At 52.5% G+C, this 15,917-nt stretch overlaps 1 protein-coding gene across 1 annotated transcript; it reads left to right on the forward strand.

Moving 5' to 3' along the window:
- Window positions 1-1,160: 1,160 nt before the first annotated feature.
- Window positions 1,161-13,622, forward strand: LOC123039413 (benzyl alcohol O-benzoyltransferase). The gene is made up of 3 exons (XM_044462600.1): window positions 1,161-1,604; window positions 1,686-2,537; window positions 13,503-13,622. Exons 1-3 carry the CDS (start codon window positions 1,161-1,163, stop codon window positions 13,620-13,622), a joined length of 1,416 nt encoding a protein of 471 aa, XP_044318535.1.
- Window positions 13,623-15,917: the final 2,295 nt, after the last annotated feature.

Here is a 15,917-nt window from a genome sequence, read left to right on the forward strand (position 1 = left end):
TTAGAAACAGTCATGTGCATCAACGGCTCGCCGCTGCAGCTTTTTCGTCGCCGGTTTCTGGTTGAAGCTTTTGAAATATATGGTTGAAGCTTTTGTGTTAACGATTGTAGCTTTCTGCGTTTCCTGTCGCCGGTTGAAGCTTTCTATATCGCCGGTCGAAGCTTTTTTCTAGCCGGTTGAAGCTTTTTTCATCGCCGGTTGCAACTTTTCTGATTTCTAGTCACCGGTCACCGCCGTGAATGGTGGTAACAATTACTGTCAGTGGTAGTAGCAAAAAATATGTGTGGTTGCAGCAAAATATTGTCATGGCCGTCAAGGGTTGCATCTTCTCCATGAATGATGTAGCAAATTATGTAGTCGGTAGTAGCAAAAAATTGTTCGGTTGCAGCAAAAAAATGTCACCGTCGCCTGGATCGCATCGTCTTCACAAATGAATGTAACAAAAATCATCGCTGGTAGTAGCAAATTACATCTCTAGTAGTAGCAAAAACACTACACGGTTGCAACAAAAAGCGTTATCACTGTCATCGGGTCGCACCACAGGCGCATAATGGTTGTAGAAAATTCCGCCGCCGGTCGAAGCTCCTTTGTCGTCTGGTTCCAGCAACTTGCGCCAACGGTTGCAACATCACCTGTCGCATCGGCATAGCAAAAAACCGTCGTCGTCGTCGAGGTCCCCGCAGTCGCCATGCGCTGCCGTCGCAACTCATCGCAGGGCCCGTGCCTCCGTCATCGCTGTCTTTTGCAGGAAAACAACGTGGATGGGGGAGGCGCCCGCACGAAGGAAGAAATAGCTCGTCGAGGGATGGGGGGAGGGGTTGGCGGCCATCTCCACCGGCAACTCTTCTCCGGCGAGATGCTGCCGGGCCTGGTCGAGGAGGTTGCGGCGATAAAAAGCTGCAGAGCAGCACGAGGTGGACTCGGGCGAGAGGATAAGGGAGAAAACAGGATGAGTGAAGAAGAAAACAGGACGAGGGATGTGGTGGCTCCATGCAGCCTACGTGTCTCGTCTGAATTGGTTGCAGCGTTCGCGCGTGGGACGCGACCGGCCGAAGATTCGGCCGGCGCACCATCTCCAAACGTTTCCTTTTTTTTGAGAAAAAGAACACTTGATACCTTTTGCATGCAGAAACAACCGAACAAAATTAGAACAGGCCGTCATGTCGACGCTCAGCCTCACCGTGCTCCGGAGAGAGCCCGTGCTCGTCGGCCCAGCCTCGCCGACGACACCGTGCGAGAAGAAGCGCCTCTCCGACGTCGACAACCAAGACGAGCTGCGGTCGCACATCCGCGGCATCTTCTTCTACCGCGGCGGAGGGCTCGCGCGCGGCGACCCCGGGGACATCATCCGTCGAGCCTTGTCCGAGGCGCTGGTACACTACTACCCGCTCGCCGGACGGCTCCTGGAGGTGGAGAACCGGAAACTTGCCGTTGACTGCACCGGCGAAGGGGTGACGTTCATCGAGGCAGACGCCGACGTGCGAATGGCGGATCTCGAGGCCGACGTGCCCGGGCTGATGCCGCCATTCCCGTGGATTGAGGAGCTCTGCTTCGAGGTGGACGGCTCCAGCGCTGTGCTCAACTGCCCCTTGGTGATCATTCAGGTGAGCATTTCATATTTGCACGTGAGCACACACATTATCCACGCACAATTTGAGGCTAACAACTTCCTTGCCGATGGTCAGGTGACGCGGCTCCTGTGCGGCGGCTTCGCCGTGTGGCATAGCTTCAACCACACCATGTGCGACGCCGCGGGGTTCATCCAGTTCCTGAACGCCGTCGCCGAGCTCGCTCGAGTTCCTGAACGCCGTCGCCGAGCTCGCTCCAGTCCGACCGTCGCACCTGCCTGGTCTCGCGAGGTTCTTGACGCGCGAAGCCCCCCAACGCCTGCATTCCCGCACAGCGAGTACGATCCAGTGCCTCGGGCGCAGACACCAACAGAGGACGACGTTGTAAGGCGCGCCTTCGTGTTCGGCCTTTCAGACATCGCCGCGATCAAGGAAGGCCTGCCGCCTCACCTCCGGGACAGGGCAACGAGCTTCGAGGTGCTCGCGGCGGTGCTGTGGCGCGCCCGCACGGCGTCGTTGAGGACGCTCTGGTCTGACGAGGAGGCGCGGCTGGTGACCGTCGTCAGCGCGAGGAGGCACAGCAGCGCCCTGAGCCTCCCCGCCGGCTACTACGGCTTCGCTTGCGCGTACGTCACCGTGGTGATGGCCGCCAGCACGCTGCTCAGCTGCTCGTTGGCGGACGTGGTGGAGCAGGTGCGGGAGGCCAAGGCGTCGGTGACCCCCGAGTATATGCGCTCCACTGCGGACCTTCTGGTGCTCCGTGGCCGACCGCCTTTGGCCAGGGCAAACATGTTCCTTCTGTCTGACCTCCGGCACGTTGGGTTCCAGCGCGTGGACTTCGGGTGGGGCGAGCCGGTGTACGGCGGGCCCTCTGGCGTCAAGTTCGGGAGTGCCTTTGTGGCTGTCAAGACCAGCGACGGAACAGACGCGGTGGCGGTGCCGGTCGCACTGCCAACCATGGCCATGGATGTTAGAATAAATCTGAGGCATACCGTCGATCATCCGAGGACCAAGCAATCACATGAAGCACGACACCGAGATTTGTTAACGAGGTTCACCGATATGGCTACATCCCCGGGGCCTGACTACGGGCGCTCCTCCCCGTGACACCGTCACAATACCGCACCCCGGCAGCCCGGGCGCCGGCACACGCCGCCGGCTCCCCCCGCGTGTCTGTGCTATTATGTTGGCATAGGTTACATCGTGTGTCTACCCCCGCTATATATGAGAGGCCTAGGATACAAGTGACCTACTAGGACACGGCTCCACATCCTATGTAAACACGATACAACTACAAGTCCAACTGTAACCTACCTTGTACACTATATTCGACACAACTCCAACAAACTCCACCTTGGCGAATATACTCCACCATCCTGGATTTGTCCATGCATCAAACTTTCATGTACATTGGACTTGAGCTTATCCCATGAGTACCGCTGCTACTCCAAAGACTCCATGTGACTCCACCTGCAACTTGTAATCCCTTCTTTTCTTGACCACAGTCAACACTCGAGCAAAATTAAGTTCCTTGTTACTCTAGTTTGCGCTCCCAACTTCCAGAGTATCAGTCCAACGTCATCACACACCGATCACTGACCTGCGTGAAAGGGAACAACTCACATATTGGGTGTCACACATAAGAGTTACGTGAACTCAACAACACCGCTCCTTTCTTGACCGCCTGTCTGAAACTTGAAGGAATTTCACCATTGCTTGTAGTCACCCCGAGTCAAATTTGCAGTTGTCTCACCACATGTATGACCACCAGAGCCCTGGCCCGTCTCCATGTGTCATGGTTCTAAGTCTGACAGTAGAAAGGGGTAGGGTAAAGGAGCATGATCTATCGAGATGCATATGGGTGACACGATGGTTTTAGCGAGTTCGGGCCTCTCACGATGGAGATAACAACCCTACGTCTCGTGCTCTGGAGAGGCTTCATTTTATCTTAGTATGCATCCGGGGATTACAATGTGTGTGTGAGAGAGAGGAATGGATCCTCATGCCTGAGCTAAGTCCTGGGACTAATGGTGAAAAGAGAGAGAGGTGGAAGAAAAAGCCCCCCAATCTAGTGGTGGGGGATGGCTTATATAGAGTGCGCCACCCCCTCACCTCCTATGTTACAAAGTGGGGTATGAATGCCATAATGCCAGCCCATTATTAAGCCCTCACTATTAGAAAGATGCAGACTGCTTTGCTGCCTGCTGGTCTTCGTATATCCAAGTGAGTCGTATGGTCGAGTGGTGAACTGTCATCCGAGTGGATGGTATGTTGCTTGGTCGAGTGGATAGTGTGTCTGTATGAAATTGACCTGGACCCACATGTTGTGTGGACCCCATGCTTCATGATATTTCGACCCTTCGTGGGCCTACCTGTCATGTATATCCCCAACATTAGCCCCCAAATCGATTGCGATTTTGCAGAACGAGTTGGTGTAAGACACAGTTTGGTCCGAGTGATTACAGAAATACTTGGTACAGGTCGTCGCGCTTTCAGACAACCAAGGTTTGAACAAAATCTCAATGGATTCCGGCACCACGCTTCCCGACTGATCGAGGTAAGTGTCTGTGAGGAGCAACTTGGTGACCTTCGTTCATCTCTCGGGAGAGGTTTAACTCGTGATCTGAGTATGGTTGTGTCATTAAATCTGTGCAACCAGATTGACACATGGACTGCTCTCTTAGAGAGATGCCATTCTTATCCCGGAGGAACGTCAATACGAGTCGGTTTTAGATCCACACTTGTGAGTTTCACACTTTGAGTCCTAGAAGAAGGCTCAAAACAGGTCCACGGAGAAGCGTTAAACTCGCCTTATAGAATTTTTTTTGGAGAGATTTGGAGCTGGGCCTGCATCGAGTAACTGATTACTCAGAATTTCTTCATGTCTGGACGTGTCTTTTTTGTTGTTTGGCCATCACTCGGGTTGGGCGGACCGTTCCGAGTGGATACCATTCCAGTGGGGGCACGCTGAGTGCACCCACTAGGTGTAGTCCCCGAGACTGCCGTCCACTGCGGGCAGTCGGCGGGAGTCTTAGAGCCTGTCTTTTTGTTGTTGTTCATCACTCGGACTGGTCAGGCCGTACCGAGTGGAGTTTACTCCAGTGGGGGCACGCTGAGTGCACCCACTGGGTGTAGTCCCCGAGACCGCCGTCGACTGCGGGCAGTCGGCGGGGGTATGAGAGAACTAAAACTCTTCTTAGCTGGTACTGGTCGAACTTGTTCTTCTCTGACTCGAAGGTCAAGTAATACTGGAGATGGATTTGCGTCGAGCAAAATGTTTCTTTCTGAGTTCTCTTCCAGTGGGGGCACGCTGAGTGCACCCACTGGGTGTAGTCCCCGAGCCTCTGTCGGACTAGATGAGTCTGGCAGAGGGTTTAAGTCTCTCGGTAAACCTCCATGCAGTTGGCACGGCAAATATCTTTTTCTGGAATTGAATCAATCGGATGGATGCGTAACGAGGTGGTTGTACGAACGATGTTCGACGAGTAAGGTCGCCTGTATGATTCAGCGATGGCGCTTCATTTTTACCCTTTTGCATGAAAGGGGTATTTATCCAAGTGGACGTGCTTCACTTATAGATCTTCGGCGAACCGAGCATGTATGGTCAGAAGAATATTCTTGATGTGATCAACAGGTTGACCAAATGGGCGTAACCCCTGAGGGTGACATGGCCAACTGCCGTGTGTAGCCCCCGAGTGATGCTCGAAGGAGGTAAGCTTGCTACAGAGTGTGATATGAGGTTTGACCATATGAGTAACTTAGCCGTTCCCGTGCTGGGGGTGTAGAGGTAAAGACATTTCCAACTGATGGTGACGCGCGAGGCGGCAGAGGGGCGATGATGTGTACAACCGAGTGACGATGCACGGGGCGGTCGAGTGGTGAAGACGCGCGCAACCGAGTGGTGACGCGCATAGCGGTCGAGTGGTGAAGACGTGCCCAACCGAGTGGCGACGCGTGGGGCGGCCGAATGGTGATGATGTGTGAAGTGGTTGAATGTAGGACTACATATCTAGCCAAGTGAAGATGCACGGGGCAGCCGAGTGGTGAAGACGTGCACAACCGAGTGGCGGCGCGCGAAGCGGCTAAAGCGAAGTCGTGTGTCACCGGACGGTGAAAATGGTCCTCGGAGGACTTAGTCGAGTGCTTTCGAAGCTTATGTAGTGACGAGTTTGGTGTAGTGTGGTTGCGACGCAACAAGACCGGCGTGACAACTGAGTCTGAGTAGGAATGAAGATGGCGTGCAGAGCGTCTGGGTGATTATAAAACTTGTCCAAGTGGCGGATCGAATGCACTTGTTGAAGTGAAGGATCTGACTGGTGATGAAGTACTCGACCACTCAGGCGAGTGTCATTCCAAATGAGGTGCAGCCCCCAAGTGCGGCATAGCCCCCGAGCATACTACAGGCTTCGACAATGGACATGCCGAAATATGAGAAATATAGTCTTGAATGGATGATTTGCAATTCATCGAGTCGGATTTGGGTAAAGATGAGGAGAAGCTTCCGAGTGAGGCTCGAAAGAGGCAAACTCGCAAAAGAGTGAAGTGTGAAGTTTAATTATGAAAGGGACTTATCCGTCTCATGCCCGACGAGGTCTATATCATTGATACGATGAAGAGAATTCCATAGAGGGGTTGGCCGGACGTGTTTGAAGTCAACAGAGCGACAAGGTCAGTGTTGTGGTGCGCTAGGACCAGTATGGTGACCGAGTCCGAGCAGCGATGAAGTTGGCGCGTAGGGCCATCGAGTGATCGCGTAACTTGTGTAAAAAATGGCACAAGTCAACACAATAATTTCTTGAGGAAATTTGATGTGTGCTGAAATGATTTGTGTGAATAACACCTATAGACACCCGCTGGGAGTGCAAGGGGCTTGCTGGTTGACCAGCAAAAGTCTAAAAGAGCGAAGGATTCGTTCGCACTTGTCGAAGCGAGAGATCCTACTGAACTCGTTGGAATACTGGCTAAAATAAAACGGAAGTGTAGTGTTTTGACTGAGTTGCAGCCCCAGAGGACCGATGCAAACTCGAAATGAAGAACGACACATGGTGTTCGTGAATGATATATGCGAAAAAATGGAAGTTGGACTTGGGAGTCACATAACCAGTACTAAGCAAGTATGTGAAAATAAGCAGTCGAGCGTAGAGGTACACTCGGTGGTGTGGCATCCGAGTGAACGTGATGTGTGAATTATGGAATACTCGGGAAGACGAAAATAACAGAATGTAAATTGACTTAGCTGTCTGAAGGCGCACGAGGCGCTCGAGTGGGGATGAGGTGACCAACCGAGTGGCGACGCACGGGGCGGCTGAGTGGTGATGAGGTGACCAACCGATGACGACGCGCGGGGTAGCCGAGTGGTTATGAGGTGACCAACCGATGGCGACACGCGGGGCGGCCGAGTGGTTATGAGGTGACCAACCTAGTGGCGACGCACGGGGCGGCCGAGTGGTTATGAGGTAACCAACCTGGTGGCGACGCACGGGGCGGCCGAGTGGTCATGAGGTGACCAACCTGGTTGACGCGCGGGGCGGCCGAGTGGTTATGAGGCGACCAACCTGGTGGCGACGCATGGGGCGGCCGAGTGGTTATGAGGTGACCAACCTAGTGGCGACGCACGGGGCGGCCGAGTGGTTATGAGGTGACCAACCTGGTGGCGACACATGGGACGGCCGAGTGGTTATGAGGTGACCAACCTGTGGCGACGCGCGGGGCGGACGAGTGGTTATGAGGTGACCAACCTGGTGGCGACGCACGGGGCGGCCGAGTGGTTATGAGGTGACCAACCTGGTGAAGACGCACGGGCGGCCGAGTGATGATGAGGTGACCAACCGAGTGGCGATGCACGAGGTGGCCGAGTGGTTATGAGGTGACCAACCTAGTGGCGACGCATGGGGCGGCCGAGTGGTTATGAGGTGACCAACCTAGTGGCGACGCACGGGGCGGCCGAGTGGTTATGAGGTGACCAACCTGGTGGCGACGCACGGGGCGGCCGAGTGGTTATGAGGTGACCAACCTGGTGAAGACGCACGGGGCGGCCGAGTGGTGATGAGGTGACCAACCGAGTGGCGACGCACGAGGCGGCCGAGTGGTTATGAGGTGACCAACCTAGTGAAGACGCACGGGGCGGCCGAGTGGTTATGAGGTGACCAATTTGTATCGTGTTTTTAAACTTAGGCGAGTACTGGACTGCATCTAAGCCCCCGAGTGGGAGGGTTGCTCTCCACTCGGCAGGATTTTTTTTGAAACTTAGGCGAGTACTGGACTGCAGCTAAGCGCCCGAGTGGGAGGGTTGCTCTCCACTCGGCAGGATTTTTTTTGAAACTTAGGCGAGTACTGGACTGCAGCTAAGCCCCCAAGTGGGAGGGTTGCTCTCCACTCGGTAGGATTTTTTGAAACTTAGGCGAGTACTGGACTGCAGCTAAGCCCCCGAGTGGGAGGGTTGCTCTCCACTCGGTAGGATTTTTTGAAACTTAGGCGAGTACTGGATTGCAGCTAAACCCCCGAGTGGGAGGGTTGCTCTCCACTCGGTAGGATTTTTTGAAACTTAGGCGAGTACTGAACTGCAGCTAAGCCCCTGAGTGGGAGGGTTGCTCTCCACTCGGTAGGATTTCTTGAAACTTAGGCGAGTACTGAACTGCAGCTAAGCCCCCGAGTGGGAGGGTTGCTCTCCACTCGGTAGGATTTTTTTGAAACTTAGGCGAGTACTGGACTGCAGCTAAGCCCCCGAGTGGGAGGGTTGCTCTCCACTTGGTAGGATTTTTTGAAATTTAGGCGAGTACTGGACTACAGCTAAACCCCGAGTGGGAGGGTTGCTCTCCACTCGGTAGGATTTTTTGAAACTTAGGCGAGTACTGAACTGCAGCTAAGCCCCCGAGTGGGAGGGTTGCTCTCCACTCGGTAGGATTTTTTTGAAACTTAGGCGAGACGGATTCGCAACTAAGTCACCCACTGGGGGATTTAGAGCATATAAAAAAGAATAACAATCATTTATGAGATTGTAAAAACTGTGTCACGAGGTGACCGAGTGGTGATGAGGTGACTAGCCGATTGGCGACGCACGGGACGGCCAAGTGGTGATGAGGTGACCAACCAAGTGGCGACGCGCGGGGCGGCCGAGTGATGAAGATGCTTGCCGCGGAGTGACAATTCGGGGGCGTCCGAGTGAAGTAGATGCATCCCGCGGAGTGGCGACGCGTGGGGTGGCCGAGTGAAGTAGACCCGTAACGTGGAGTGGCGACGCGCGGGGTGGCCGAGTGAAGTAGACCCGTCCCGCGGAGTAGCGATGTGCGGGGTGGCCGAGTGAAATAGACCCGTCCCGCGGAGTAGCGATGCGCGGTCTGGCCGAGTGAAGTAGACCCGTCCCGTGGAGTAGCGATGCGCGGGGTGGCCGAGTGAAATAGACCCGTCCCGCGGAGTAGCGATGTGCGGGGTGGCCGAGTGAAGTAGACCCGTCCCGCGGAGTAGTGATGCGCGGGTTGGTCGAGTGAAATAGACCCGTCCCGCGGAGTAGCGATGCGCGGGGTGGCCGAGTGAAATAGACCCGTCCCGCGGAGTAAGCGATGCGCGGGGTGGCCGAGTGAAATAAACCCGTCCCGCGGAGTAGCGGTGCGCGGGGTGACCGAGTGAAGTAGACTCGTCCCGCGGAGTAGTGGTGCACGGGGTGGTCGAGTGAAATAGACTCGTCCCGCGGAGTAGCGATGCGCGGGGTGACCGAGTGAAATAGACCCGTCCCGCGGAGTAACGGCGCGCGGGGCGGCCGTGTGAAGTAGACCCGTCCCGCGGAGTAACGGCGCGCGGGGAGGCCGTGTGAAGTAGACCTGTCCTGCGGAGTAGCGATGCGCGGGGTGGCCGAGTGAAGTAAACCCGCCCCGCAGAGCGGCGACGCGCGAGGCGGATCACATGACTGACCAAGTGCCTGCATGTTAGTCGTGTAGATGCAAACTTCATACGATTTAACATGTCATCGTGTTACTCGCCCGCGTGAGATATATGTTCATCCGAGTGAATTGATGTGTTGTCCGGTCGAGTGAATTGTTGTGCTGTCCGGACGAGCGACCTGCAAGTTAATATAGCAAGTATAGCTACGAATATCTATTGATGATCAAAAACGCCCCTGAGTTGAGCCTTTTGAAGGACTTAAAGTCCGGTGGTTATAGTGCATGCATGCGTGCACTAATAACTGCCGCGGTAAGAGTGGAAGTAGCCAAATGAGCGCATTAGTTTTGGCAGCAGTAAATAAGTAATTGATGCTGGAAATACTCACCTGATGAGCCCTTTAATGAGGCAATTACCTTAGCGAAATGGTCAACCCACGTTCCTCCGTTTCCTTTTTCTGTATGATGGGGAGGCGGCCCGGCGCCGGTGGGTTGCGCTTGCATGCGGCTAGCGCCTATACAGGCGAGCGGGACTGACAGGGTCGGTTCCCTGCCCCCGAACGCCAACTGCAGTGAGGGGGGCTCGGAAACACCGCCAGAGGTGCCGATCCGGCGCGTAAATCCGGCGCGGACGGACGCGCCCGAGGCCTGGGGGTCAGAGAGCAGCCGAGCACCCACGTCACCGGAGTGACTGCTGAACGCTTGCGGACGCCGCAGCCAGCAGACGGTTGGGCTGAGCTCGACGGAGAAGTGGAAGCGGAGGTGTGCTGGTGGCCGCCCCAGCTGGTCCGGTCAAGCGGGCGATTCGCCTCACCCTCGGAGTGCTCAGCGAAGAGGAGCCACACACCGCCAGGCGGCGGCGCGTCTCCAGCGGTACCGACCCTTGAAGAGTAGAAGTAAATCGCCTCATCAGACACGTTTGTGAATGGTCATGCACGCTCGCATTGTCGGGTGAAGATGTATCTTCTCCTCAGCTTTTGCGGTGCTTCAATTTTTTGTATGAACTGCATGAACACGAAAATAGATGAAACCATATGCATCATGGCTCGATAGACGCCATGCCCCACGGTGGGCGCCAACTGTCGTGGTTCTAAGTCTGACAGTAGAAAGGGGTAGGGTAAAGGAGCATGATCTATCGAGATGCATATGGGTGACACGGTGGTTTTAGCGAGTTCGGGCCTCTCACGATGGAGATAACAACCCTACGTCTCGTGCTCCGGAGAGGCTTTGTTTTATCTTAGTATGCATCCGGGGATTACAATGTGTGTGTGTGATAGAGGAATGGATCCTCATGCCTGAGCTATGTCCTGAGACTAATGGTGAAAAGAGAGAGAGGTGGAAGAAAAAGCCCCCCAGTCTAGTGGTGGGGGGTGGCTTATATAGAGTGCGCCACCCCCTCACCTCCTATGTTACAAAGTGGGGTATGAATGCCATAATGTCAGCCCATTATTAAGCCCTCACTATTAGAAAGATGCAGACTGCTTTGCTGCCTGTTGGTCTTCGTATATCCGAGTGAGTCGTATGGTCGAGTGGTGAACTGTCATCCGAGTGGATGGTATGTTGCATGGTCGAGTGGATAGTGTGTCTGTATGAAATTGACCTGGACCCACATGTTGAGTGGACCCCATGCTTCATGATATTTCGACCCATCGTGGGCCTACCTGTCATGTATATCCCCAACACCATGTCCCTGTGCATACCGCACGCCTCGGCGCTATTACCGCGTCGAGCCTCCGCTGTCCCAGTCGAGTCTCAAGGGCCGCACACCCACACCACTCAACCCCCACTGCAGAGAACCACCGATCATCACCGACCGATGACGAGTTTCATGCTTCCATCAGACCACTGGGCTCCAGTCCGAACTGCATGTCACTCGCTTTTCCCAGCTGAATAGGCGTCGATTCTCTGTTGACTTACGCCGTAGCCCCTCAATCCAGCTCCATCTTCAACATGACTCCATGGTGGTTGTACATGCCACCCTGCGCCCCGTCGACTCCAAGCTCTCATGTGCACCGTCTTGAATCAACCCCGCGCCATAGTCTTGTCAAAGCCACACAAACCCTTGGGGCCTGTGCCACATGTTTCCACGCCCAGAAGTCGGTCACCATCAACATCACGCTCCTATGTCGCTGTCGCCGATCCCACACCGTCTTCTGTACCAACCGACTCATGTCGATCCGTCAGACTGACCAGTCCGAACCAGCCAAACTTGTCCGGCTGCAACGACACGCTCAAGGCTCCCAAAATCGACTTCCACGATTTCCATCCATCACATGATAACTCCATCTTAGCTGACATGACTTCCCGCAATGCCTTCAAGCATCCTCATTGTGCCAACAAATCTTTCACCCTTGTCTGCCATAACCCAAGGTTTCCAGTTCCGTGAATTTCTCCACCTCAAATCTAGTACCCGTTGACGGCATGATTCTTTGTACGGCTGACCCTGCGAAAAATTAGCCGAGCTTTTCACGCGATGCCCCAAGCACACGGACAGAACCTCTGCGTGCTACTAATAATTCCAACTAGTTGGTCTTCACGTGAAATTTGGCTCCCTGTCTTGGCTCCAACTCCAATACTAGCAATTAACTTGTCAACACCTCCTGCTAATTCCGATGGATACATATCCCTTAGATGAATTTCTTTCTCCGATTCATTAAGCCTGCCTATCTCAGTGTCACACGAGGACTCGGTCCTCTTTTGGTCTTCAAACAAATCTCACAATCTATTTACACCAGATAAATTTGTAGCTTGCTCTCCTGATCGATTATCTCACCAGCCGTAGCCCTGGACGTTTTTGCTGGCTCGGGCCTTGCCTAGGCCGGCCGTCTGCGCTTCTGCTACCTAGGTCGCCTTGGCCTGCAGCGCGTCCGCACGCTAGGCGGGCAGCTGGATCGCTCTGCTGCCGCCACGCGCCTGTTGCTGCTTTGCCCAAACACCGTCAAGCCGCGGGGGATTGGATGATTTGCCCCACTTTACAAGGGGTTGGATGATTTGCCTTGTGATTGTCACAATGACAGTGGCCCCGGGCCCCATCCGGTAGCCTCTCAGGGGGGGGGGCAAATGATCTTATGGAGAAGTAAAGTGGGGCAAAAGATCAAGCCGCACGTCCGTCACGCTGCTTCCTCAATCTAATGCACCACATAGTTCGATCCGTGTCGAGAAGTGTCACTGCTCACCTTTGCTTCACCTCCAAAATTTTCCGATCGCATCCAGAGTTTCTCCAATCGCTGCTAACACTAAGGCCGCGCTGATCGAACACGGAAACACCGTGTGACAATGATCCGCTCCACCGCTGTTGATGTACTCGCCCAACTCTCGAACAATCTTTCCTCTAGATCAACACAACACGCCTCCGACAAACCTAGGTCTAATACCATTTGTTAGAATAAATCTGAGGCGTACCGTCGATCATCCGAAGACCAAGCAATCACACGAAGCACGACACCGAGATTTGTTAACGAGGTTCACCGATATGGCTACATCCCCGGGGCCTGACTACGGGCGCTCCTCCCCGTGACACCGTCACAATACCGCACCCCGGCAGCCCGGGCGCCGGCACACGCCGCCGGCTCCCCCCGCATGCATGTGCTATTATGTTGGCATAGGTTACATCATGTGTCTACCCCCGCTATATATGAGAGGCCTAGGATACAAGTGTCCTACTAGGACACGACTCCACATCCTATGTAAACACGATACAACTACAAGTCCAACTGTAACCTACCTTGTACACTATATTCGACACAACTCCAACAATGGAGAAGTTCGCGGCGGAGATCCAGAGCTTGCTCAAGGATAGTATTAAACAGCCCTAGAAAATTCCTAAGCTGAAAAATAAGCCAGGTTTTTTGTCCCTCCTTTTCCAAACAAAAAACCCGGATGAAAAATAAAGAGAGAATTTCTTTTTAATACTGTCTTGAAATTTGTTGTCTTATTTAACACTGAATTTTTTTCTTTATAAAACTTTCATCCATTTAGAGCCTCAACGGTGTTAATTGACACCTGAAAAGAACTATTAGCCCCTCATGTGATATATGACCGCAATTTTACGTGTATTCAGTCATACAGGGAACAAACAGTTTCAGACAGCTTGTGCGGAGCGCCGCGGTTGGTCATGATGGTGGCTGGCGGGCCAGAGTTCATGCAGTCGGCCACATTGACGAACACCGGGCTCGGCTAACAGTTGGATTCATGTACTGAGGCATGTTTCCGTCCCAATATATTCCGCATTCAAGAAAAAATTTCAGTAATTAATTTCTGTTTGATACAAAATTGCGCCGAACACCAGCTAGATAGAGTCACATGCTAAAGCTAAACTACCACGCAAAATTTTGGTCACATACCAGCGAGGGGCAAATAGGTCTTTTCAGGTATCATTTGACACCATTATGGCTCAAAATGGGCGGACGTGTCATAAAAACATAAAATTTAGACATTGTGTTAGATAGGGAATTAAAAGTTTTGCAGTGTCAAATAAGGAAACAATATTTAAAACAGTGTTATGTAACGTATTTTCTCAAAAATAAAAGGATGCATCGGAGCACGGTAGAGGTTCACTACTAGGGAAAAGGCTAGCAGCAGCGCGGGTTTTAGATGTATCAGTAGCGCGGGGATATGCGCTACTAATAAGGCGCTACAACTAACACATACCAGTAGCGCGTGCTCACCGACGCTACTGCTACACAAGTGTAGCAGCAGCACTGTTAGCGGAAGCTCACTACTGCTAGTAGCTCTAGCGCGCTCTGCCTGGACGCTCTACTGCTATCGCGGCGCTGCTGCTAACTTTTATACACTCGCTACTGCTAATTTAAGTAGTTTTTTGTTTTTTTCGGCATATTTGTTTTGTATTTGAACAGGCTTTATAGAAGAATCTTTAGCACATAGAAATGTCATCATAATACACATACAAATGCCTGCGAGACCACAAATGTAATCATAACATGTACATACAAATAGTCTCATCATAATCATCATCCAACACAGTGGTATCTTGTCATCATCTCGAAAATAGCGATACATGCAAGTCTCGAATACTGGCAACTACAACAACGCCATCCATCTAAACAAAGGTATACGCAAGAAGAGCTATCACTATGAGTGAGAGCGGAATTATGCAGTACATGAGGTGGAGGTTACGAGTCCTCTCTCGCGCTAGCGTGAACCTCAAGTAACTAGCTTCTCCTTCTTGTCTGCTTTTGAAGCCTTTATGGCTGGCGCCCGTGAACCCATTCACTTGCTCCTGACACTAATGCCACTCGTTGTACACCCCCGGAACCTTCCCTTTGTACACGACATAGCAATTTCATCTCGCCATCAAGAAACTAGGTACCTGTTAGAGATGCATGATCATGAAGAGGATGTACAATCATATATATACAACAAAATATACTAGAGCAACACCGAAAAAGAAAGGGTTAGCAACTAGATGCAACATACAGTATGCAAATTAATTAACTAGAGGTACGCAGGTCATCATACGCAAACTAACAAAGTAGTGTTACGCAAGTTCGGAATAGACCGTGGACATCACAAAGTTTCATCGCTACAAAAAGTATACAAGTTCAGCCGACACATATCATCATCATCGGCATCATAAATCACTAGAAGTTCCATCCTTCCATATCATCGAGGATGAACCCTAGCTTCTTGAACGGCGTGAGGTCTAGACGTTGCATGCCTATGCTAGTTCGGATGTCAGCTCGCGATATAGGGCCGTGGTGGAACATCCCCTTCTCATCGACGACTTCTTTCATGATGATCGTCGCAATGTTGCTTTGGATGTGAAAGAAGTCATCTCTAAGTTTATAATCCGTTTCTCCATGAGATTCTAGCCACTTGGGGATATGATCATCATTTCTGCTGTTAATGCGAAGCTTTTGGTGATCCGTGTTGAACTGAATCATGAGATGGATGATGTAGAGTCCATCCTTCTTGCTTGGTTTTGGGACATGGATGCAGCAGAAGTTAGTTTTATGCGCGAAACCCATCTTCTTGTTCCTTTGTTTCTTGATCTACACGTGGCCACCTCTAAAGCTGAAGCCTTGGAGAGCATCATCTAGAATATTCATTATGTGGGTGTAGTCTTTATTCTCATAGTCTCTGGACAGGTCAAAATACACGGCGTGGGAGACTTGCGGGTAAAGAACGATAAGGACGGCGCGCCCGTTGCTGCGGGGGAAAGACACCTCAAATTATTCCCCATATGAGAGAGAAGGAATGATTGAAATGTACGAAAGGGTTGTCCGGAACTGACTTACTTTGGATGATAAGGCACGAGGACAATTTCCCGGTCCTTATTCTGTACCATGATGTTTTGGAGGTACTCCCTAGCAGTTTCACGCTCAAAGTCGCCGAGACTCAAGAAAGACTTGTGCATGTTGTACGGATCCGCCACACAGATTTGCGATACTTCTTCACTCTTCATGATGGAGCTCATATGTAGCGCAAAAAGGCGGACGATTGTAAAATCAAGCCG

This window comes from Triticum aestivum, chromosome 2B (assembly GCF_018294505.1).
Source record: "Triticum aestivum cultivar Chinese Spring chromosome 2B, IWGSC CS RefSeq v2.1, whole genome shotgun sequence".
NCBI classification, from domain to species: domain Eukaryota; kingdom Viridiplantae; phylum Streptophyta; class Magnoliopsida; order Poales; family Poaceae; genus Triticum; species Triticum aestivum.